The sequence below is a fragment of the Sus scrofa genome, chromosome 1 (genome assembly GCF_000003025.6).
Source record: "Sus scrofa isolate TJ Tabasco breed Duroc chromosome 1, Sscrofa11.1, whole genome shotgun sequence".
Classification (NCBI taxonomy): Eukaryota; Metazoa; Chordata; class Mammalia; order Artiodactyla; family Suidae; genus Sus; species Sus scrofa.
The window spans coordinates 240,884,184-240,911,614 of record NC_010443.5 but is presented as its reverse complement, the minus strand read 5'-3'; the positions used below and the strand labels follow the sequence as shown (position 1 = coordinate 240,911,614).

General features: G+C 37.3%; 1 protein-coding gene across 3 annotated transcripts in view; it reads right to left on the bottom strand.

Annotated features, from left to right (window-relative positions):
* TGFBR1 (transforming growth factor beta receptor 1) overlaps positions 1-27,431 on the bottom strand; it is a 75,533-nt gene that overhangs the window by 6,653 nt on the left and 41,449 nt on the right. For 2 of the 3 annotated variants that reach the window (XM_021080713.1, NM_001038639.1), the window contains 7 exon segments: positions 21,964-22,209; positions 17,898-18,140; positions 11,349-11,579; positions 6,247-6,414; positions 3,883-4,039; positions 1,813-1,937; positions 679-809 (listed from right to left, as the gene is read on the bottom strand). In XM_021080713.1, coding sequence (XP_020936372.1) covers positions 679-809; positions 1,813-1,937; positions 3,883-4,039; positions 6,247-6,414; positions 11,349-11,579; positions 17,898-18,140; positions 21,964-22,099 — 1,191 coding nt within the window. In that variant the 5' untranslated portion in view covers positions 22,100-22,209. 3 annotated transcript variants of the gene reach the window in all.

The following is a 27,431-nucleotide window of genomic DNA, read 5'->3' as shown; positions in this document are numbered from 1 at the left end:
GAAATCCTTTGTTTCACCAATATTACAGTAGTTTTATAATTGTAACAATTAGCAATTAAGGATAAATTAAAATTTTCACATGAACTCTTTAAATACAACTACAAAAATATTTCTACAACTTTTTGTGAGAACTGGGGTTGAGAAGCTCAGACACTGCTGGAGAGCATTTTGCCCAAATTCTTGGTGAACGGTCATACGGGCAATGAGATGAATAAAATGTAAAGTCATCTGAACCATCTTCACAATCATCCAAAGCCCTCACTTTACAAAAAGGCATATTAAGGTCCAGAGAACTGAAGTGGTTGCCCAAAGTCAGACTCTGAAATAGCAGCCAGGCTGATCTAGACTATAGACCTCTTTATTCTATCCAGCACTCATCTGCTATTCTGGGCTGCCCTGACTGAAGGGAAACTGTAGTTAAAAATGCAGGAGCCCAATTTCATTGGCAGATCTAAAAACACTGTTCTGATACAGTGATGGCCACTAAAATGTTCCACGGCCCTTTCAATGTGCTTAAAATTGAACACGAAAAACAAATTATTCTGTTTTTACTCACTGGTTTAATAGCCATGAAAAAGAAAAGAATGAGAATTCTTATGTCTTAAATAAAGTAGCAAATTTCCATTCAATAACCAGAAGCAGTTTAGAAAATTGTGTAGCAGCCAAATAAATACTCACTTCACAGCTCTGCCATCTGTTAGGAATATTTGGCCTTAACTTCTGTTCACAAACAACTTTTCTCATTTCTTCAACTGATGGATCAGAAGGTACAAGATCATAATAAGGCAGCTGGTAATCTTCATGAATTCCTACATTGGTAAAGAAAAATCTACTTTGAAGATACTGTCAAAACATTCTTTGACCAGAAAGAAAAGGAATCCCCGGGAGTCCTGTTACAGTGCCCCATTATGAACTCAGGTACGTGGAATAGGGCTCTCAGTCTGCTCTCTCTGTTCTGCATCTGCATCAACCATTCACCTCCTTGAGTCAGTACTGCGCCCACACCTTGAAACTAAGTATCCCTGTGGGATCAGCAAAGGCTACTTTAATAATGGTTAACTATGAGCTGTGAAGACCAGATTGACATTTTCTCCTAGAACCCCAATGTGTCAGAAATTAAAGCTTTTATTCTGCAAGTGTGTAACCTCTCACTTGGTGAGGGGATATACACTCTATCACTGAGGTGTGAATCCTACAAGGCAAGCCTGAGGTGCAGGTCCCTTCCTCTACTTGCATCTGTCAATACCCTGTCCTATTTGCTATTCCACCCCTCACAGCCTCAAAACCCTGAGGCACTAGTCTCAGGTGAGCCTGGGTCCTCAAGGATTAGCAGACTGCTTCTGGAGTAAACACTGAAAGTGCTTAATCTCAAACTAACCTTACTTTAAAAAGCAATGCAATGGTAGTATATTTGTGTATGTAATTTCCAGCTATCAAAATGGAGAAAATAATAATCACGGGGGGAAAAAATCAGTTTGACCCAGGCTAGAAATAGCTTCCTGGGTGGCCTCTTAAGCAGTCATCCATTCTCAATTTCTATATTCCAAGACAACAAGGGGTTGGTTTTGGATGCTTCCCAAGATTTAAGTGGAAATAGAAAAAGACTACATTGGGATAAAGCTGTAAATTAGGATTAAGCTGTACACTAGAATAAGGCATGTCATTTACCTCCTTTATTTTCTCTGACACTCTCAGTGATCACCAGGGGAATATAAATTTCAGATTGCTAACTGCAATTTCATTCAATAAAAAGGACAATTCTTGAACAACTTTTGTTCATAATAAAAATGTTTGGGGTTAGGGGAGATTTACCACCAACGGAACATCGTCGAGCTATTTCCCAGAATACTAAGCCCATTGCATAGATGTCAGCACGTTTGAAGGATTCAAAGTGTTTCATATTTATGGAATCATCTAGAACTTCAGGGGCCATGTACCTAAAAAAGAAGTCAGCATTTTATTTTATGGAATAGTGACATTACTTTTAAACTATTGCATAAATTTTTACTCCTGAAAGGGGGGAGGGTAATCAATATTAACTTTGACCTTTCCCCCCTTTCAGCAATTCTGCTGGGGTTGTTGTTGATGTTGTTTTTTTGTCTTTTTAGGGTTGCACCCACGGCATATGGAGGTTCCCAGGCTAGCAGTATCGGAGCTGTAGCTGCTGGCCTATGCCACAGCCACACCAGATCCGAGCCACGTCTGTGACCTACACCACAGCTCACGGCAATGCTGGATCCTTAACCCACTGAACAAAGCCAGGGATCGAACCTGTGTCCTCATGGTTACTAGTCAGATACTCATTTCTGCTGAGCCACGATGGGAACTCCCGCTGGTGGTTTTGTTTTTTTTTTTTTTTTTTAATGCCTACTACTACTTACAGAAATGTTCCCAAAGTACGTAAAGTACAAAGTGGAGAAAATCATTCCATTACTGCCACACATATTAAGATTTTAACACTCCTTTTGGACATCTCTTTATACACAGACATATACAGACTATATTACAATAGATCATATTAGACTCAAAAAATATTAAATATCTGTACTGGTTTGCAAATTAATGATGTCAACTAAATCTCATGAAAAGCTGAAACAGCAATTTCATGCTGTCTGCCTTTAAGATCTTTGTTTCCAATGAAGGACACACATGTAACAACTGACTATCATAAACATTCCAATGTACACCACCTACTTTGTCATGTACTATGCAGGGATTATGTATTTTAATCCAGAAGTCTTCTCACTAAAACAGGATAAAAAGAAGGACAAGGACATACTCCAGGGAACGAAATAAATAAAAATGAATGCCAGCCAGCCCTCCTACTGACACCAAATTTTAGGGTTCTGAGGTTTCAAAAATTCTACTAAGGTTACAGATTAGGACCCAGGAAGACCTGTAGCAACCACTGTCCTGGAACTGTGAGTCAACAGTTCTGAGAGCCCTGTTGAATCCATAAATGATAAATACAGTTGAGATAGAATAAAGGTTGGCTCTATTCAAGTGCAAAGTAGTAGTTTGAAGCTACGATGTGGCAAATGCTGTGATACACAGAGTAAATCCTTTTGGGTCAGAAAGGCCCAGGTTCAACTCTCAGTTTTGCAGCTTACCATCCATGAGGGTGGCCCCATTACTTAACCTCCATGAGATGGTTTCCTCATCTGTGAATTGAGGGTAGTGACACCTGCCTACCTATGTTCTTTGAGTACTCATAGATTCAACAAATATTTACTGAAGACCTACAATGTATTAGGCACTGTGATGGATGCTGGGAATACAAGACTGCTCTCAAGCAGCTTATGGTCCAATTGGATATTCAGACGAATAAATGGACAGCTGTAATGTGCCAAGTGCCTCAATAGTCCAAGTTCAGCATATTATGAGAGTCCTTGGCAAGGACAACCTAACAGTCCAGAAAAGGATTCCTATGAGAAAGGAAGATTAAGTACAAGTTAGAGAAACAGGAGGAGAAAGTCTGCTCTAGGATACAGCACATGTTAAAGTTAAAAGAGAGAAAGACACGTTTTCAGGAAATAAAAATGTGAATACAGTTTGACTACAGTACAGTATTTGAGGAAAGCATTAAATGAGATTATATAAAAAACCCATTACAATGATTGGTACAGAGCAGGTACCCTATAAATATTAGCTATTATATGATAACAGAACTAGTGGTAATACTTTCTGCAAGGGCACCATTCATCAGCAGGTACCATTTTAAGTCAGGTAACTTTGCCTTCAGAGCAGGCAAGACCATGAGATGTAGTTCTACCTGTGGGCAATCTAATGAAGTACAAGGCTGAGTTTCAGAAAGATAAGTATATAGGAATAAGAAGGAAAAGAAGTTGATTTAAGAACATTACAGTGTATCCATAAGTGTACCTTTTTGTTCCCACTCTGTGGTTTGGAGCAATATCAATTGTATCTGTGGCTGAATCATGTCTTACTGCCAGTCCTAAGTCTGCAATACAGCAAGTTCCATTCTTTTTTACCAAGATATTCTTTGATTTCAAATCTCTATGAGCAATAGCTGGTTTTCCTAATGAAGAAGAAAAAAAATCAGACATGGTTGCATAAAGGGTAATACCAATCACAAATCTCAACTTGGGTCCAAAAGCCTCTCCTCCAAACTCACTATCAACGCATTTTGGCCTCCATCACTCACAATAACTGAGCCATTACTAAACAACCTAAAGTGAATCATTACACAAAAAGTTGCTGAAGTTAATTCCTTTAAAGAAAGCAGAGAAAATAAGATGCTCTAAAATATGATGCTCAAAAAATGGAACTCTAACACTTAAAGACGGGGGGGGGGTTAAAGATATTAATTTGTTTGTTGACACCCTCTGAATTTTTTAGAGGAACCCTAGTAACTGATTTTCAAATCCAACAACCAAGAATCTAGATCACTTCCTTTGCCAATCAACTAGAATGTACCTTTAATACTAGCCTCTAGGAGTGCTATTAAAATATAATTATAATGTGGAAAATCTGGAACCCTCATATGCTGCTGGTGGGATTTAAAAGGGTACAGGCACCTTTGGAAAAAAAGTTTGGCAGAGTTACTATCTGATTCAGTAATTCCACTCCCAGGTGTATGTCCAAGAGAAATGAAAACATATATCCACACAAAAACTTATACACCAAAGTTCATAGCAATATTATTCACAATAGCTCAAAGTGGAAAAATAATCCAAATGCCCATCAACTGATGAATGGACACCCAAAATGTGGTATATCCATAAAAAATGGTACTGATAAATGCCACAACATGGATGAACCCTGAAAATATATACCAAGAGAAAGAAGCAAGTCACAAAAGACAACTTAGTGTATGATTCCACTTATATGAAATGTCCAGAATAAGCAAATCTATAGAGATGGAAAGTAGATTTAAAGGTTGCCTCAAGCTAAAGAAATGGGGAGAAATAGAGTTCTTTTTGAGGCAATGAAAATGTTTTAAAATTGACTGTAGTGATAGCTGCACAACTCTGTGAATATACTAAAAACCATTGAATTATACAGTAAATGGGTAAATTGTATGGTATGTGAATTATAACTCAAAAATAAAAAATCAACAATAAAAATTACAAAGACAGGGCTGGCTGAAATAGTAAAACAGCATACGTGATGTGTGTAGTAATGTAGGGGGTGGGAGCCATCAATAGCAAGTGGATGATCATTAAAGCAGAAAATGTAACTGGTATCTGATATTATGGCACAAACATAGCATAAAAATTTTATAACCAAAACTTAGTATTCAATTTTTCAACTACAAAACTGTCCCATGCAGTCTTCTTATCATAAGGTCAAATATAATTACTAGGTGGTCAGATAAAATTTCTAGCATGTTGATGTTTACCGAGCATTTTCATATTTCATTTAATACTACATATAAATTGAATTCCAAAATCAAGATCCTCAGACACAAACATTATATGCTATTACTTGTATGTGGAATCCAAAAAGAGGATACAATGAACTTACTTGCAGAAGGGAAACAGATTCACAGACTTCGAAATATTTATGGTTACAGGGGACAGGCTGCAGGGGGAGTGGGGAGAATGGACTGGGGATTGGGGATGGAAATGTTCTAAAATTAGGTTGTAATTGATGGTTGTACAATTAAGAATAAAATTCATTGAATTAAATCAAGATCCTCAAAAATCATAAGCAAGACTATACAATCTTAAGACACAAAAATATCAGTGTTGTTACAATACCTAAAGAATCTCTCAACAAAATCCCAGATTCCTAACTTTTTTTTTTTTGTCTTTTGTCTTTTTTGAGGGCCACACCCACAGCATATGGAGGTTCCCAGGCTAGGGGTCTAATCGGAGCTGTAGCTGCCAGCCTATGCCACAGCTCATAGCAACACCAGATCCTTAACCCACTGAGCGAGGCCAGGAACCTCACAACCTCACGGTTCCTAGTCGGATTCGTTTCCTCTGTGCCACGATGGGAACTCCTAGATTCCTAACTCTTAAGATTTAACAGAAAGACTATTCTCCAAGTCCATGATTTTCTTTTCTGTGGAAAGGTTCATTTGTGCTGTATATTAGATTGCAGATATAAGTGATATTATGTGATATTTGTCTTTCTCTTTCTGACTTACTTCACTCAGTATTCTCATCTAAAAACTCAGTTTAAACATCTCCCATTAGACTGACTTCTTGCAAAACTTTTCCAAGTGGACATCAGATCCAAGGACATTTAAAGCTTAATAACAAGACTGCTTTGACTTACCTTGGGTACCAACTATCTCCATGTGAAGATGGGCAAGTCCACTTGCTGTGGACAGAGCAAGTTTTATCATTCCTTCCACAGTAACTGTGTATCTATTCAAGTAATCAAAAAGGGATCCATGTTCATGATAATCTGACACCAACCAAAGCTGAGTCCATGTACCATTATCTGTAAGTAGAATAACAATACTTCAGATGGGTTTAGAACATTTATGATGTATTAAAAGTTCTCACTTTCCCTCTCAATCCTGAACCACACGACTGCAGTATGTTGGTACCTTAAATCTGTATATATTTCCTTCATATTTTCAGTTTGTCTCATACTTTTATGTACATATCCTTTAGATCCTTAAAGTAAGCCCCCTATTCTTGTGATTAAGATAACTAATCCCATTCAAGAGAGAAAGAATCATAGTTCAAAGATGGTGACTTTAAGTCTACACAGATAGTAGCGAAGCTGCCTAGAAGAATGCCTGGTTCAGGTTAGGTGCTCAGTGGTTGTTCTGGAAGGAGGAAGGGAAATGAGAAAGGGGGGCGGGGCGAGGGGAGAAGATGAGAAGTATCTGGAACCTAGTGTGGCCGCAATGGGAATGGAATATTATGGGACAAACTGAAAGTGAGCTTAAATGAGAAATTCAAACTTTAATGACAGACTATGTATACAGTTCACAGAAAAGCCAGACAAGACGATTATGATTCCAAGGTTTCCAGGTTAGAAAAGTATAAAAATAATGGTGTCACTGACACATGAGAAAGCTAGGACAGGAAATGAAAATGTTGAGAGGAGAAAAAGCTGGGACTGAATCCAGTTTACACAAGGTGATTTTGAACCTCAACAACCTAGGAATCTGAGTTCTTCCAAAAATTCATTTGAAAGCTAATACATGAATCTGAATTGTATTTTCCCACGAGAATCACGGTAAATATTCTGGTTGGGCTTCTAGCCTAGGCTGGTCCATAAAAGCCTAAGTTAACCTAGAAGTAGCTAGAAAACCATATATTTCACAAACTCATGAGAGCAAAAAAAGTATTACAACAATACTAGTAGATAGGACAATTCAGTAAAAGACACACATTTAGAGTCATTCTGACCAGGGTTGGAATCCAGGGTGTGGTTATTACTATGTGACCTTGGACAAGTTTCTTAACTTTTGAGCCTTTGTTTCTTCTTTTACACAACAAGAATAGCTTACTTTTCAAGACAAAGATTTTAAAATAGGATGTTTTAAAGCATTTAGTGTAACTCATGGCACATAAGAACTTAAAATGTGCTATTTCCTTCTCTATTGGCTGTACAACAGAAAAAACTCTCAAATGACATAAAAAATTTTCTATATTTTGAAGGTTGTTACTTGAAGGAAAGTGATTCTGATTAGAAGAGATTAAGGAAGGAAATGTTTTCAGAAGATTCTGGAGGTATTTTCAAAAGAATTTAGATATTCGGGATACTAGTTCTTTATAAACTTGTTACTTGATAAATTATTATAAACTGATTCTGTCCAAACTTGTACCTTTTCTTTTCCTTAATACAGGTACATCACTAGCTTCATCTGCATGCTTACTTTTATTTCTTTTTTTAAAGTTTTATTGACATACAATTGAGTGTGGTATGCATGCTTTTTAACTATACCTGAATTCTGAAAGGTTCACAAATACAAGAAATAAATAGGAACATAGTCAGATGGAAGAATGGGAGATTTTCCTGAGGTAACTGACAAAAGCGGTAGAAGGAAAAAGGATATATTAGAAGCTATACACACATAAAGGATTGTCTGAGGTGGAATTAACTAAATCAGGAAGAGAAAGTTAAAGGAAAAGGGAATGGAGGTGGTGGGGCTAGATTCTAGGCAAAGTCCCTTAACCTTGACCAAGAAGAAAGGTGTGGGTAGGGAAGAGCCAGCAGGGTTGCCAGTTCCCACGGTGACCACCAGATGACAGCACCGGCTTGGCTGCTGCTTGAGCAAAAGGGAAGAGTTCAGGGCACAGCAGTCAGTGTGTTTACAACTTGGAACAAGCCTAAACAGTGTTGGGGCTGGTGAGGGTTGAGCCTCAAAATGCAGATTTGAAAGTCACCACCACCATGGAGTTCAAAACCAGAAATGTGGGCAAGTTCTTCGAGGGAGCAATTATTATTTGTAGAATTAAAGCCTTCATATGAATTAAGAGTTTCAGAAAGCAGCTATTAAGAAATAACGTCTAGAGTTACAGAACATAATAAAGGGTTGTTTTAAGGGCTGAGAGAGAAGCCAAACTGTGTTAAAGACAGAAGAAAATGAAAACTAAGGACTTGGTCAGACTATGATCACTGCTTTTATTTATTTTTAAATTAAATAACACAAATTGGTAGTAGCTATTAATAATCACTGCTTACATACATCACCAGCCATAAGTCACAAAAAGGAGATAATCTAATATGCCTTCTGATGTGATAACGATAGAAAGTATATAATATGTAGAAAGTATATAATATTTTCAGGAAACCAATAAAACAGATTCAATCTCTAATTCTAACTACCAGTTTACATTGTATACAAGGAGCAAGTTCAAAGATATAAGATTTTTCAGTTAACAAGTCTACAATATGATAAGCCTTATAGAACAAACAATCCGGTTTCTTCAATGAATAAATTGCAAGAAGAAAAAAAAAAAAGAAAAAAATCCTAACAATTTTTAAGGATTTAAGTTAAGTATCATCCTAAAGTGAAAAATGAATTTTTTTTTTTAAAGAAGACTAGAGAAATGTTGAAAATAACTAGATACTTGATGGCATTTTAAAAAATGACAATGGTATCCAACAATTCCACTCCTGGGCATATATCTGAACCAAACCATAATTCAAAAAGATACATGCACCCTTATGTTCACTGAGGCACTATTCACAATAACCAAGTCATGGAAACAACATAATGTCCACCAACAGAGGAATGGATTAAGAAGAGGTGGGATATATATATATATATATATATATATATATATATATATATATCTATATATAATGGAATACTACTTAGCCATTAAAAAGAATGAAACATTGCCACTGGCAGAAACATGGATGAAACTAGAGATTCTCATACTAAGTGAAGTAAGTCAGAAAGAGAAAGCCAAATACCATATGTTATCACTTATATGTGGAATCGAAAATATAGCACAAAGGAACCTATGTACAAAATGGAAACAGGGATATAGAGAATAGACTTGTGGTTGCCAAGGACCTGGGGTGGGAGAGGTGGGGGGGAGTAGGATGGAGGGGAAGTTTGGGGTTAGTAGGTGTAAACTTACATTTAGAATGGATAAGCAATGAGGTCCTACTGTATAGCACTGGGATCTATATCCAATCTCTTGGAATAGACCATGATGGGAATATAGTAAAGGGAATACATACACACACATATATATATGGCTAGGGTGCTTTGCTAGAGGCTAAATAGATTAATCTATTTTAGTGAGTTTTTATAAAGAAAACTCAGTAATGTAGAAAAATGGTTTCTCCAAAACCACCCTGCCCGTGGTAACCATGTGGACACTTTCTTGCCTGTGGTGCATAGGTGCTTGAGGCCAGGGGTAAGAACAGATGCTGAGGGAAGTGAGGACGCTATGTCAGTGGAGAGTGAGAATGAGTGGTAACTGTGAAAAATGACTTCAGACTATATTTCATTTACTTTCTTGGCTTCAGTTACTATAGTAGTGCCCACAAATCCCTATTCTCATAGTTTTCATCAGAGGCTGGTATTATAACTCACCTCTCATCATACCCACCTGAAATTATATGCATCTCCCAGCTTTGCTATTTTTTAAAAAATGCTACCGTTTTTATTTACTTATTTATTTTTTGTCTTTTTAGGACTGCACCTATGGCATATGGACGTTCCCAGGCTAGGGATCGAATCAGCTACAGCTGCCAGCCTAAACCACAGCCATAGCAACACGGATCTGAGGTGCATCTGGAACCTACACCACAGTTCATGGCAATGCCAGATCCTTAACCTACTCAGCCAGGCCAGGGATTGAACCCGCATCCTAATGCATACTAGTAGGATTCATTTCCGCTGTGCCACAATGGGAATTTCCATTGTCTTTTTTAAAGGCTAGAACTGTAGTTCTCTTTTTACTTTTCTCTCCATTTTCTTCAGTAATATTTATTTCTTCAAAATATTAAGTGTGTTTAATCTCAGTTGGTGTTCCTGGGTGGTTTTGATTTTTCCTTTTTGTGTCTCTGCATTTTCAAACTTATTTACAATAAACATCACCTGTTTTTTCAAACTTTTATTTATAGAAAATGATAAATATATAGAAAAGTAGAGAACAGTAATAATGAACCCCCATCACCCAGCTTCAACAATTATCATCTCACTGCCAATCATACTATTCTGCCCCATCAGAATTATTTGAAGCTAATCCCAGAAAACGTATCTTTTCATCCATAAACATTTCAATTTGTATCTTTAGATTATGAAGAATATTTTTATGAAACATAACTATACTATCATTGTCAATTTTTATTTTTTCTTTCTTTATTAAAGTATAGTTGATTTACAATGTTGTGCCAATTTCAAAGTGACCCAGTCATTCATTCACACACACACACACACACACACTCACACACACACACACACACACATTCCTTTTCTTCCATCCTGGTCCATCCCAAGAGATTGGAATACACTGAGAAGTTATTTTTACTCTCCCTATAAATAAGGTCATTAGGAAATATTAGAATGCCCTAATGGTCAGGAAGAGATTAAAAGGAAACATATCTGAGGCCCTATCCTGTCACCAAATTCTAAGGAACCAGGGTTTATACATTTTTTTCTATGTTACAACTGTACTCAGTAACTGACTTCTCAGAGCCAAATTAACAAAACCACATAGCTTTTAAAAAAAATTTTTTTAAAGCTCTTTACACTTTATAAAACAACTAGAGGTTTAGGAACATGTTGTCAAGAGTGAAGAAAATATTTAAGTTCCTTTTTCTAAAGGCTTTTCTATATGACAAACAGCTATTTCACACCCAATGTGACAATGTTTAGTAGTCTTATTTGTGAAACAGATTAAATATATTTTGTTATAATATATTTACTCAAAGAAGCAGCAAATATTACTGACCTTTATTGTCTGCTGCTATAAATCCCAAGATGTTTTCATGACGTAACATAACAGTCTGATAAATCTCTGCCTCACGGAACCATGAACGTTCTTCCCTGGAGGAGAATATTTTAACAGCAACTTCCTCTCCTCTCCATTTTCCTCGCCAAACCTCTCCAAATCGACCTTTGCCAATACTTTCTTGTAGCACAATAGTTCTTGCAATTGTTCTCTGAACAAGCAATGGTAAACCTAAAAAAAAAAAAAATGAAGAGTATTCAACACAAACAACATTGGTGCTTTTTTTTTTTTTTTTTACATATATGTCTTTTTAGGGCTGCACCTATGGCACATGGAGGTTCCCAGGCTAGGGGTCGAGTAGGAGCTGTAGCCACCAGCCTACACCATAGCCACAGCAACACCAAATCTAAGCCATACCATACACCATAGCTCATGGTTAACGCCAGATCCTTAACCCACTGAGCAAGGCGACCTACACCATAGCTCATGGTTAATGCCAGATCCTTAACCCACTGAGCAAGGCCAGGGATTGAACCTACATCCTCACAGATGCTAGTCAGATTTGTTTCTGCTGAGCCATGACAGGAACTCCAACATCTGTGTTTCTAACACCACAACAGGCATGGTAAAGAGTGACCCAGAAATGTTTAAGTCCTTAAGCTCTACCTTTAAGGAACTCGCAATCTCACTGAGATAGAGTACACTTGCAAAAACAGTAATTCATGATAAAAGGAAAATAATAACTACAATAAAAGAATCCAAAAATTCCTGCCTAGAGGATTAACATAGGCTTTAAAAGATAAGCTGAATTTAGACTTTCCTTTACAGAAAGGAGAGGACCAAAGAAGAGAAAGAGGTAAGGTGTTTAGGTAGAAGAAATATTAAAGAAGAAAGAAATAAGCGTCACATGTTTAGGGAACCAGCTTAGATAAGCAAAAAGAGGGTATATGTGGTAAAGCAATAGAAGAGAAGGGAAGCCGTGTCAGAATGTGAAGAGTACTGAATCCCAGCTCAAGATGACCAATGAGAGCTATGGGTAAAAGAGGAACTATTGAAGGTTTCTGAGAAGGAGCCATTTAGAAAGATGAGTCTGGTAACAGTTTTACTGATGGGAGGAGAAAAGAATGTAAACACAAGAAACAAAGAAGCAAATTCTGGCCAAACTTTTAATACATCAATAAACATTATCACAGAAACCATTTAAAGACCAGCAATTTACCAATTTATGTACTAGAACTGGCTGCTTAGCCAACACTAGTTTTTTAAAGAATGATGCAAAGTAAACTTGGTAATAAGACACTGCAGTTTGCTCACCAACTAAACTTGCCTTACTCTAAAATACATAGATTTAAATACTACAACACTTACTTCATTTACATAAAAGGACTTACTATCTATCTACAAAATTTAAGTAACATTATATTTGGGACTCTTCTAATTCACTTAATATCATATCCCCAGAACTGTCATCTGAAATTATACTGACAATGACAATTAAAATATCAGTGTACATCATGATCTATACTATTTTATATGGTCTAATACACATAAATTTGTGTCATTTGTAATCTATATTGAGTTGCTTGCTAGATCAAATTAACCCAATGGAAGTAAATGAATTAAACTGCTCTCTGGTTTTCTGATGTGAAATGCTTCTAAATCCAACTGTTAAATCTTTAAATTGCCTCTTTTCATCTTTAAATTTCTCAGATAGGTCCTTTCTTCCCCTTACTATTACTATTGCAAACAATTGTTTTTATAAGAAGACTGCTGGTTAAAAATAAATCAGTAAAAAATCCTTATTTAAATCTAAGAGCTCTTTTGTGTTGTTAATAATCAACTCCTAATTAAGTTGTCTTTAGAGAAGACATTAACTTACTAAATTGTCTTAAAGCCTTTGAACAGGGCCACATCATGTACTTAAAGATTTAAAGTTCAGGAGGTTGGATCTGGAAGTTAGAATAATAAGGAAGAAAGGGGAATCACAAATGGGAAGTCTGATAACACATTCAGGACTCATGTAAATGGTATGACCAGGAAAGGCTAAGAGGACAAGGAAAGTTTTTGTCTTCTCCATCGCCACTGGAGTCTAGTTGCAGAACTAAAACGCCAAATCTAGATTTATCATATTATCCATATTTGGTTACCATAATGCACATGAGTATCTGACCATTAAAAAAAAAAAAAAAAAGTAACAGTTTTCTTCTGAAGACCAAAATAGACAAGACTAATTTAGACCTCTATATTCTCTGCTTTAATTCTGTACCTTTTAGAACTGCTCGAGAGGAAAGGTCAATAGGGAAACAGGGTCCAAGCACCTTCACATACAGTGAGCCACAGAAATAAGACCTGAAGGACATGCATACATTAAAAAGATCATAAGCATGAACAAGATACAATGAACACTGGCCTAAGAGACCCACATTCTCAAAAGCTGGCACACATATGCATGTTCACACACACTTTGCAACTTAATGACAGCTTAATAAATATGGGCACATGCATAACCTGTGATTCAAATGAATGCAACAAGGATCAGGTGAGCTTTAAGTTTAGCACTATTGTTCCCAGAACCCACCTCTCCACTGTCTTCCTTGTAGTTCCTAAGTTAAAAATAATAGTCTTTCAAAAGAGAGAGGGCCTTTCCTCAATTATGGTCATATTACTGAGTAATAAGCATTTGAATTCATAACATAAAATGTTTATGTTTTACCTTTCCCCCAATGAGTGAAAGAACTTAAAAAGGGTAATATAAATATCTGACTTACTCATAGGCATGAGTCCCATACGTGAAGTGGAATTAAGGCTTTATAATAAATAGAAGGAAAAGCAATGGCATTTTCTGCTATCACTCACAGAAGATAACTTCTGTCTGGATAAATCTGGAGGCCATTTAGCATAGAATAACTATGATAAGGAAGGAGGCCTAAAACTGAGCTTTTCTGTACACTATATGTCAGATTTTTTTCCAAGTATTTTTCAATAAGAGTAATAATCTATCATTTGGATATAATTTTACAATCTACCAAGTACTCAAGTGCTTTCACACAAACAAGTCATTCATTTCATTTGAACCTTATAACAATCCAATGATGTACAGAGGGCAGGTTTCATCACTTTCATTTTAAAGATGAAATAACTCAGGCATGAAACACTGACTATCTACCCAAAGCCACAGAGCTGGCAAACAAGGCAGACATGTTTTTGCAGGGTAAAGGAGGCATAAAAGGAGGGAAAGAAGCTTTCAAATAATAGAGCTGGGCCCCTGACAGATCTAGAAATATAGATAAAATAGGCAAAGAACAATTCCATTCTTACATTCATGTCTGTATCTTAAAATGTAAATAAACATTTTCATTCAGAAATCAACTGCCATCCAGAGAGCAATTTCTTTCAATCCTTTAGGGAGGCCTGGTACCACTGTGCCAAGTGGCATGTGCTACTTTGATTTCCTTGGGTGTTAAGTTTGGCAATAACAGACCAGGTTCAAGGGATTAATTCCAAATGATTTACAGCCACCCTCATTTTCTGTGACTTTGGCCCTTGTTTTCATATATATATACATATATATATATATTTTTTTTTGGTCCAGGATAACATCTAGAATGAGGCAGATGTTCTGTGGAAACTCTTTGAACTAAGAATCAAAGCCTAGAGTAAGAGTTCCCGTCATAGCTCAGCAATAATGAACCTGACTAGTATCCATGAAGACGCAGGTTTGATCCCTGGCCTCGCTCAGTGGACTAAGGATCATTGCCATGAGCTGTCCTATAGGTTGCAGACACGGCTTAGATCTGGTGCTGCTATGGCTGTGGTGTAGGCTGGCAGTTACAGCTCTGATTCAACCCCTAGCCTGGGAATCATACCATAGGTGTGGCCCTAAAAAGACCAAAAAAAAAAAAAAAAAAAAGCCTAAGGAAGCCCTAAAACAATCTCTCTCCACTCCCTACTAATTCTACCAAAAGACTGTCACATCTTCAGTACTAAAGCTGCTCCACCTTAATCTAACTTCTCATTGCCTCCCTACTCACAACAGTCTCAGAGATTCCCCTACAGGCTGCCTTAAGAGACCTGGGCTGCAGTGTACATCTCTATGTATCCTAGCAGTCATGGACAGAACTCACTTACTAAATATATATGGCCAAATTCTATAGAAAAAGACTACGTTATCAGATCAGATTTTTCCTACTTAAATAAGTGAACACATGTATATATACATCAATATATCTTTATTCCATTAAAATAAAGACAACTGTCATGTGAACCTTCTGCATCAGATGTGATTTTGTATTTCAGAGTCAAATTCTTCCCAGTCACAATTTCTGCTTTATGTTCCTTTAGCCATTTGATTTAAATTAGTTAAATTTTCATTGTTACTACAGAGGCTTGGGTTGTTGCTGTAGCACAGGTTTGATCCCTGGCCCAGGAACTTCCATATGCTGTGGGCAGCCACGAAAAAAAGAGTCTACAAATAATAAATGCTGAAGAGGGTGTGGAGAAAACGGAACCCTCCTATATTGTTGGTGGGAATATAAACTGGTATAACCATTATGGAAAACAGTACGGAGGTTCCTCAAAAAATGAAAAGTACTGCTACCACATGTTCCTGCAATCCCACTCCTTGGCAAGTATCCAGAGAATATCATAGTTCAAAAAGATACATATGTCCCAATGGTTCACTGCAACACTATTTACAATAGCAAAGACATAGAAGCAACCAAAATGTCCATGGACAGATGAATGATGGATAGAAAAGCTGTGGCATGTGTGTGTGATTATATGTATACATACATATATATACACATAAAATGCGATGGACTATTACTCAAACAAAAAAATGAAATAATGCCATTTGCAGCAACATGGATGGAACTAGAGATTATCATACTAAGTGAAGTAAGCCAGACACAGAAAGACAAATATAATATCAGTTATATGTGGAATCTAAAAATAGAAAATGATACAAATGAACTTGTATACAAAACAAGAACAGAAGCACAGACCTAAAAAACAAACTAATGGTTACCAAAGGGGAAAGGGCAGGGGAGACATGAACTGGGAGTTTGGGATTATCATATACAAACTAATATATATATAAAATAGATAACCAACAAAGATCTACTGTATGGCACAGGGAACTATACTCAGTATTCTACAATAACCTATAAGGGAAAAAATCTGAAAATTTAATAGATATATAAGTAAAACTGAATCACTTTGCTGTACACCTAAAACTAACACAAAATTCTATCACTACACTTCAAATAAAAAAATCCTAAAAAAATCACTTTAAGTATTATCATCAACACTATCTATCCATATTTCTGATGAGGAAACAGAAGCCCAAGGAGGAAACAAGGTTTAAACAAGATCAGAGAGGCAATCAATGATAAAGCTTATACTGGAATCTAGATGCTAGGTTCCTAGCAGTGTCAAGTACAATACTGTAGAGGATAGGAGTCTTTTTCTCTTAGTATCCTTCCAAAGCACATGCAAGGAAAAGTTAAAAATAAATCCCTTCTGATTTAAACATGAAGCACTGATTGCTAGGCCAATATTTGCTCTAGGGGATGATTCTAGCAATTACATAATCTATTTCTGATCCCACAAAAAAATCAACAAACAGAACTGAGAAAAGCAAATATCACAAGGGCCATGGATCCATACAACTATATTAAATAACAAGGTGATCATTCTTTTTCCTAAAATGAGAAAATGACTAAAAATTCATTAGTTTAATTTAAAAAAAAAAAAACAAAAAAAAAACCCCAGGCCTGAGGTAAAGATAACAATTTCATGTTAAAAAAGCAAATGATGTTCACATTCCAAAAACAAACACATTCTCTGTCACGCTTGCTTTTAAATACAAAAATAGAGCTGTTAAATGATCCTGCAGAGAATGGGTAACTGCACATCATCTGAACATCTCTGAATGTCAGCTTCTGAATGTAGAATAACTGTCCTTATTCTTTCTATCTCATAGTCATGAAAAGATGAGGATGCTTTGAAATTTATACAAATGTGAAATAAGTCACATTTCACTTATTGCTGAAATAAGTCAGTTCTCATTTGTTTATACTAAACTAGCCAGGGTCAAATCTACGTAGTCCTAGCTTTAAGACCTTTGTTAGGTTCAAGACTAGAGTATTATTCACACTATCTCAAGTTTTAATATACCAAGCCAACTGGTTTAGCCAACTAATAAATAATAGTTAATTTTAAAGATACCTTAAGAAAGAAAAAAACAGGGAGTTCCAGTCATGACTCAGCAGGTTACCAACCCAACTAGTATCCATGGAGATGTGGGTTTGATCCTTGGCCATGCTCAGTAGGTTAATGATCCAGTGTTGCCCTGAGCTGTCTTGCAGGTTGCAGGCATGGCTCGGATCCTGTGTTGCTACAGCACTGGCGTAGGCTGGTAGGCTGGCAGCTGCAGCTCTGATTCAACCCCTAGCCTGAGAACCTCCAAATGTCCTAGGTATGGCCCAAAAAAGCGGGGGGGGGGGGGGGGAAGAAGAAGAAGGAGAAAGGAAAAAACAAATACATTACCTGATCCAGAACCTGATGTTGTCATATCATAAATTAAATCTTTTAATGTAGTACCCTCTGAAATAAAAGGGCGATCTAATGAAGGATCCTCTTCATTTGGCACTCGATGGTGAATGACTGTACGGTTATGGCAGATATAGACCATCAACATGAGTGAGATGCAGACAAAGCAGACTGGTCCAGCAATGACAGCTGCCAGTTCAACAGGACCAAGGCCAGATGGTGGCTTTCCTGGAAAAGGACCTTGAGTGAAATAAACATCAACAGTAACATTGTAGGTGGTATTCACAATTTTCTAATCCTCCACATTTCCTGCAATTGGCCACTACCATTAATCAGAGTCTCATTACAGCAGTTCATACAGCTCAAACCAGTGAATCAGTTAGTCTTCTCCCATTGGCTCTCCTTTTATGATCACCTGCTCTGTCAACATCCACTTAGTCTTCCTGTACTCTTGAGCCACCCCCTAAATAATAAAGCCAGCTACCACAAATATTCTAGAACCACAATATTCTAGGAGTAATGTTTTATCACTCTCATATCACTAAAAAAAAAAAAAAAACCCACAAAATCTGAAATAACTCCCATTAAATATTTCTTCTTAAGTCATTTTTTCTTTTTTTAAAAAAAGTAGTTTGGCTTATCGTCTTGTTTCAAGGCCAGTATTATGCTCATAGCAGGAGGGAAAAAAGTACAAATATAGATAAGCAAAAGTTAAAAAAATTATCTATAGCCTCACCATTCTCCCCAGATTCATCTTTCAGTATTGTGTGTGTGTGGTGTGTGTGTGTGTGTGCATAGATCTCTACCAATTTTTTTCATGCCACTCCCGCAGCATATGGAGGTCCCAGGCCAGGGGTCTAATCGGAGCTGTAGCCGCTGGCCTTCGCCAGAGCCACAGCTGTGCGGGATCCGAGCCACATCTGCGACCTACACCACAGCTCACAGCAACACCGGATCCTTAACCCACTGAGCAAGGCCAGGGATCGAACCCTCAACCTCATGGTTCCTAGTCAGATTTGTTAACCACTGAGCCACCATAGGAACTCCAAGATGACTTATTTTCTTATAGTCTTTCTAGTCTAATTACTTAAACTTTTAATTCGAGATCACTCATTTTCTTATAGTCTCTTTTAAGGACAATTTGCACTGTTTCAGAAACACATTAATTACAACTATTTGGCATTCATCATGAGATCTGCTGGTTCATGGCTCAGCACCATTTCTTTCACATCACATCGTCACCATTCTTGAGATTTTTATTTGGTTGATTTCTGGTGATAATGAATCCTAATTCTAGTAATTTCTTTCAAAAAGAATATATGAGTCCCTTTACACTGAATAGTTAATTATCTAAAGATGGCTGTTGCCTTTATATATAGAAAAATCTTGGCTCATCTAAAGAATTCTGGGTAATAAGCAATATATGATATTCCATTGCCTTCTGGTATTTAAAAAAAGCAGAAAAGCTGACCTTTATTTTTCCTTTTATAGGTAAGCAGTATAAACTTCTGCTGAATGTATATACAACTTTTTTCTTGAAAACTGATACTTTTTTTCACTACATGTATTTGGCTAAGTATTTTTCATTACTTTTGCATGGTATTCTCTCTTCTGACTGTTCTTTTGGTTTTTTTCTGGAATTTTTATATTAAGCATATTGGATCACCTAGATCTGTCCTCTGTAACTCTTAATTGGCTCACAACTATCTTTTTCTCTGAATTTTAACACAATTTCTCAAGTTTGTCTTGCCTAAAGTTTGTCTCACACTTCACTATAAAATTATAGTATCCAGTCTGTTGTTCACTTTCAATACTGCATTTTAAAAAATAATTCATCAATTGAACTTTTCATATGAAAACAATCTTTACCAATTGTGAAATATTCTCATTTCATTGTGAACAACTAAAAACAGATCTTAGACTGTCTGAAAGTTCTTCCCTATCATGTGGTAAGTCTACTTCATAGCATGACATCTACTCTGATTTATCCAGTTCAGTTCACTTCTTTTGAATCATGGAATCTTTCCATTTGGTAATTTTTTTTTTTTTCTTTCCGATTATCAGGGACCTGGGAATGAAGGATTTGCGTATTTTAGCATTAGATATAAAGTGAGTTCTTTATAAGGTTTTGTGAGTCTCCATTCTAATATTTCAAGCCTGAACAATGAACATGGGAAATTCTGAAATTATCATTTTGTCACATTAGAATTGCAGATGCTTACATAGAAGACAGAAAAATTACAGTCTGACAGAGATTTACCACAGGGAGCTTCCCTACCATGCAATGTTTGGTTTTACTTTGCTGTTATCACTTGAATTAGCTGGAGGACTGCCTTCCTTCCACAACTGGCAGGTCTGGCCCTTTTCCCCTGAGCTACAACAGTGCTTCCTATTTTCTTCCTTTTTATGGCTGCACCCACAGCATATGGAAGTTTCCAGGTTAAGGAATGATTCTGAGCTGCAGCTGTGGCAACATCAGATCCTTTAACCCACTGCACTTGAGCCAGGGATTGAATCTGTGCCTCCACAGCAACCTAAGCCACTGCAGTCAAATTCCTAATCCACTGTTTCACAACAGGCACTCCTGTGCTTCCTACTATAATTAGCATGGGCCTAGACCAGCTGAGTGGAAAGTGAGCCATGTGTTCTGCACCTCAGTACTGAAAGCAGGTGCTTCTTAAAGGAGAAGTAAGAGTTCGTACTTGCAGCCTAACCTCGCACCCAGCTCATCAGCTTAAGGTACTATGGGATTCTGCAAGAGATTCTTTCACTTGTCTGTTATTATCTGCTCTATAAACTACAGAGTTCTTCACAAGTATAGGCATGTGGGTGGCATGTCTTCCATTAATTCTACTATCATTAATACAGGTTTCCCTTGTTTTTTATTCCTTTATATATTATTATAATAGGTATTTGGGATTTGAGGAAAATGACATAAGAGTTAAATACATGAGCTCAGACTGACACCCTAAACCAGAGCCTTAAAATGAATCTAATCCTAAGAGTTTATTAAGTTTTAAAATGTAAACCATGGGGGAATTCCCGTCATGGTGCAGGGAAAACAAATCCAACTAGGAACCATGAGGTTGAGGGTTCGATCCCTGGCCTCGCTCAGTGGGTTAAGGATCTGGCATTGCCGCGAGCTGTGGTGTAGGTTGCAGGCATGGCTCGGATCTGACGTTGCTGTGGCCCTGGCGTAGGCTGGCAGCAACAGCTCCAATTGGACCCCTAGCCTGGGAACCTCCATATGCCGTGGGTGCAGCCCTAAAAAGACAAAAAAAAAATAATAATAATAATAACAATAATAAAAAAAAGTAAAATGTAAACTATGGTGAATGATGAAAAACCTAGAAATCATATAATAATTTATACATAAAGATCATAAGGCAAGTTGAAGTTACAAAATGAGATATCTGGACTGTTTAGTGCTGCTCTCAATTCCTGCCCATTACTGACTGCTTTAAAAGTCTGAAGCACTAGGAGTTCCTGTTGTGGCTCAGCAGGTTAAGAATCTGACTAGTATCCATTAGGATGTGGATTCTATCCCTGGCCTCGCTCGTGGGTGGAGAATCTGTCATTGCCTCAAGCTGTGGTGTAGGTGGCAGATGTGGCTCTGAACTGCCACTGCTGCAGCTCCAATTTGGCCCCTAGCCTGGAAACTCCCATATGCCTCGGGTGTGGCCCTAAAACCCCACCCAACCCCACCAAAAAAAAAGTCTGGAGTATTATAAAAGTAAAAAAATTCACTCTAAGAACAAAGTAGAGACACTGTGAGGACATACTGCTGTGATGGCTTTATCAGGATTTGCTAAAAGAGGTTACTCTTTTAGGCATAACAGACCTCAGAGAAAGTCGATCGTGGAACTACCTTCTCAAACAACACACACCCAGGAGTCAAGATCTTGGCTACCCTTATAACTACAACAATGGACAAGTTAGATCTTGCCTCTAAACTGAATAAGCTGGGGTAGACAATTTCTAAGATCCCTTCCATCTCTAAAATCAGTGGCAGCCTCTAAGAACTTTTCTTGTAGTATCAAGAAAAAAATCTTAAACAACTTACCAACAGTTGGGAGTTCTATTTTATTGCAATGGTCCTGATTGCAGCAATATGTTGTAGTAACAGACCCAGTTTTTGAAGAAGGTGCACATACAAATGGCCTGTCTCGCGGAATTAGGTCAATTTCAGCTATACACATGCTATTGTGTATAACTTTGTCTGTGGTCTCTGTGACGGAGACAAAGCAGAGCCCATCTGTGACACAAGTAAAATTGTCTTTTGTGCAAAGGTGGCAGAAACACTGTAATGCTGGAAAAAGAGAAAAAGACCCTATCAGAAAAAAATTCTCAAGGTTAACAATCTGAAATTATCCCATAATCTCTAAATCAATACACTCCTGATTCTATTACAATCATACAATCTCTGCACTGTTCAAAAAAAAAAATTCGTGGATGGACCTAGAGATTATCATATTAAATGAAGTAAGTCAGACAAAAACAAGTATCATATGACATCACTTATACATGGAATTTAATTTTTAAAATGATACAAATGAACTTACGTACCAAACAGAAACAGACTTACAGACTTTGAAAACAAACGTATGGTTATCAAAGGGGAAATGGCAGGGGGATAAATTAGGAGTTTGGGATTAACATGTACACACTACTACATATCAGGTAGATAACCAACAAGGACCTACTGTGGATCACATGGAACCCTACTCAATATTCTAGAATAACTTAAATGGGAAAAGAAGCTGAAAGAGAATGGATGCATGTACATATATAATTGAATCACTGTGCTGTATACCTGAAACTAACACAACATTGTAATCAACTATGCTCCAATAAAATTAAAACAAAACAAAACTGTTACTCTAAGAAGTTCCAAATTCTGTTAAGAAGCATACATATGTAGGAGCCAAATATGATGAAATCTGGACCCAGGTTCTTTCCTAAAACTTTTTAAGTTCCAAGTATATAAACATTATTACATGTAATTTCATTAACATTAAGATAAGCATTTGCTAACCCATTTGAAAAAAGGTACATTGAAATTTTTAAAGGTTATACTTATTCCTTTAAGTCCAAAACCAGACATTCATATACACCCCCCACTGGAGAGCAATATGTGAAAATACTACTACCGCCTCAGTGTAGGTTGGAAATGTCAAGGGTGGATTTATAGTAATGGAGTAAAAGAAATAGATTTGTCAGACATTCTTGTGTAAACCCTAAAAAAAGACCAGTATGTTCTAATTAGAATTAGGTTACTTTCTCATAAGCAAGGTAACAATACATATATGCTCCAACCACACTAGCAACTGGCTACAGAAATGACTGGAGAAACACTAGCTCTATACCCACTTTTATCTATATGATCTTTATAGTTCAACTTGAGGAGTAACCAATGAAGGGAAGTCTTCTAATTATCACCAACACTTTCCCAAACACACACTCACACACACACACACACGTACACCTCTACTAAACTCTCCAACAAGGTTAATGCTCTCCAAAGCATACACTCCTTACCCAGAGTTATTATTTTTTCCTCTCCTTATGAAACTCTAAGATCCTTGAGGGCAGAGACCCATAATAATCATTTCTATAAACTCACATCTACCACTAGGACTGGTACATTCAAATAACGCTGGATGAATGACAGAATTGGCCACTTAGATTTCACTATGATCTCATGAAACTGTGAAGCAGAGATCAAACTTTCCAATTACATGTTGGCAAAGGAAACAGAAGAGTCCAGGTTTGCAGAATGGCCATCTGTGATGAGACCAAGGAGGTCTACCATAACCAGAAAAAGAGTAACTAGACAGGCCAGAAGACGACTAACTCTGAACAGCTAACTTGCAGTGAAGGAAAGGGTTAACTCAGCAGGCCCAAGTTGCTCAAACCCTGCACATTCCAAAGACATACCTAACTTCAGGACTGATCCTTGGCCAGTTCCTGGGAGATGAGCTCTGACTCCTTGAAATATTCTCCTTGATAAGAATGCTACAAAGCCTGTGTGCTGAGCCACCAATAAAAACCCTGCACAACAAGGCTCCAGTAAGCTTCCCTGGTTGTCAGCACTTCTCACATGCTACACTTCATTGCTAAGCTATGGAGTGCAGCTGTGCTACTGCACTGGGGGAGGACATCTGGAAGCTTGAACTTGGTTTCTCTTCAACTTTGCCCCATATGCTTTCCCTTTTCCTTTTGATGATTTTAATATGTATCTTTCTCTGGTAATAAATAAAAACCATGAGTATAAAAGTCTTCCTGGGTTCTGTGAGTCCTTCTTGCAAAACATCAAGCCTGAGGATAGTCTCGGGGAACCCCCAATTCACTTGCTAAACCCAACTCAGGAATGTCAGTAACTCCTCAAGCAGCTTAGCCGCTGGCTTAATTAGCACACTTGGTCTATTATCTTTACAGACCAGCAAAGTTTTACTTTAGTCATTTTTTTTCCTTTCTCCATAAATAGTTCAGCTCTTTGAATTAAATCCTCCCAAGCATGAAGGAAATATAAGTATCAAGAAAAATGTAAGAAAGAAAAATAATAAAATATAAGCATCAAGAAAAATAAAAGAAAGATACAATTGTAATCTATTATTTAGAGACTGTTAAAAGAGACATAGTTTATTCAGAGTGAGGTTTGGTGGTGATTATATGTTCCCTGGCTGTAATTTCCTAAGGAGGAGTTCTGAACCAGGAATCCATGGGCTGGCTTCAGCGATACATGAATCCCATGAAACTATACACCAAATGTTGTATGTATTTGCATTTTCAAAGTTTATAGCTCTAAAGAGAATCACAACATGGTCTGTCACTGAAAAAAAAAAAAAAAACCATCACCACAGAAGACTGTCATCATTCACTCCTGAATCCTCTTTACTCATTAGTCATCAACCAATGTTTTCTACGCACTAGTTTTATCAGTTACTCTACCAAAAGCTTAGTATACAAAGATTAATAACTCATGGTCATGGCCCTTGAAGAGCTCCAATGAACAGTGAAGGAGAACATTACAATACAGTGTGGTAATTACTACATATAAAAATACTGCCATGAATATTCTCCCTGTTCTAAGATCTCCATGGTTCCCTTAGGATATATGATATAAGAGCTAAACACTGGGTCTAATGATTAAAACTTTTACTTTTGGGTTCCAAACCTACCACTCACATTACAAGTGCCATCCAGGATCACAACCTTCTCATCATTACGAAAATTACGTCTTTCATGACCTAGGTCTTTACATTGCTACTTCTCTGCCTACTTTAAACCCACTCTCTCATCCTTTAAGATCCTATTCAAACAAGATATTTTCCATGATGCGCTCCTCTCCGCTACCCATAAGACAGCTGAGCAACTGCTTCCAATTTTTTCCCAGAGTCCTCTCTGCATACCTTTAGGTTAGCACAAATTGATCTATTTATAGTTTGCTGTTAAAGTGTCTCTCATTACATTAGGGAAATCCAAGGGTTTTTTGTTTTGTTTTCCCATTTTTGAATCCTAGAGTCCTAGGTAGTGATCAGAAAATATTTGCCAAAGCAGTGTTTCCCAAACAGGAATATGTTGGGAGACAGGGAGTCTAAAATTGCATACGATTTTTTTTTTAATATTTAAAAATAATCTAAGATTGGAGTCCCTGCTGTGGCTCAGTGGGTTAAGAACCCAACATAAAGTCTGTGAGGATGTCTGCGAGTCCCTGGTCTCGCTCAGTGGATTAAGGATCTGGTGTTGCCACAAGCTGCAGGCCACAGATGCAGCTTGGATCTGGCATGGCTGTGGCTGTGGAGTAGGCCAGCAGCCGAAGCTCCAATCGAACCCCTAGCTCTGGAAGTTCCTTCCATATGCCACAGGTGGGGCCAGAAAAAGAAAAAAAAAAAAAATCTAAGATAAACAGCAAACATTCCTGGGAGTTCCTGTCGTGGCTCAGTGGTTAATGAATCCGACTAGGAACCATGAGGTTGCGGGTTCAGTCCCTGGCCTTGCTCAGTGGGTTAAGGATCCAGGGTTGCTGCGAGCTGTGGTGTAGGTCGCACTCCAATCCCTTGTTGCTGTGGCTCTGGCATAGGCCGATGGCTATAGCTCTGATTAGACCCCTAGCCTAGGAACCTCAATATACCGTGAGAGCGACCCTAGAAAAGGCAAAAAGACAAAAAATTAAAAAATTAAAAAAAATTAAAAACAGTCAACATTCTGGATCATGGGTAACTGCTATCTAAACAAGCAGAACCAGAAACACTGCTGCTTCTTCAGTTGGGTTAAGATCTCCTTTAGGCCAAATGTTCTCCTGGCACAATCTACAAACAAGAGTTTCATAGTAACTATAACTGAAAGAGTGAAATCTACAGGAAACTTGAATTATCAAAGCATATGGTGATATAGCATGGTATTTTCAAGGTATTTTCAAAAACCAATAGTCCAATAATAGCCAATACCATGTATGTGCTCCAAGTATTACATGGGTCCTTATCTCTGCAGTGCAATCTGCAAAAGTTCATTAGCAGTAAATGTGGTTTTTAACTATGCGACATTTTCCATTCTCGCTTCTAGCATTGTTTTAAAAAGCCATTTGACAAAGATTTCAATGTCATAATGTTAATTTCACTGGCAAGTGAATATGACAGTTGACATCTCATTAAAAGTGGTATTTGAGGAGTTCCTGTCGTGGCTCAGTGGTTAATGAATCCGACTAGGAACTATGAGGTTGCGGGTTCGATCCCTGGCCTTCCTCAGTGGGTTAAGGATCTGGCCTTGCTATGAGTGAGCTGTGGTGAAGGTCGCAGACGCGGCTCGGATTCCATATTGCTGTGGCTCTGGTGAAGGCCAGCAGCTACTGCTCTGATTAGACCCCTAGCCTGGGAACCTCCATGCACCACAGGAGCAGCCCTAGAAATGGCAAAAAGACAAAAAAAAAAAAAAAAAAAAAAAAAAATGGTATTTGAGGAATTCTTGCTAGCAAGTGTTTGGTTAGGTATGAGGTCTGATTATCCTGAACTTACAAAGCCTTGAAGAAATTAATACCACCTTAAACAACATTATCAAAACTGGCACTTGCAGCTTTTAGTATCACTGAAGTTAAAATATAAAAACAGATTTTATATGGAATCAGACCTAAGGCTATATTTTTCTACTGTTAAACCTAAATATCATCTGTCACACTGAGTAACTGTATTAATTTGAATTTTTGTCAGCTTTGTAGTTGTTTTTATATTTGATATGCAGACTTGGTTTACAGTTGTCAAAGAGCCAAAAACAAAGATTTTATATCTATTTTCATGCCTTTACAACTTAAGTAATATTATGAAAAATATATTTGTGTTTTTCTTTCCGAAGGGGCCATTACATTATGGCAAGTTTGAGAAACTCAGTACTAAAAGGGGCCTTCTCTTAAGACTCTTTCAATAAGAACAGGTCTCTAGACAAATACAAACAACATCACATAACACAAAGCTTAACCAGGTAAGGGTTTATTTTTTGAGTGGATTTTAAATTTGATTTCACCACTCTAAATCTTTT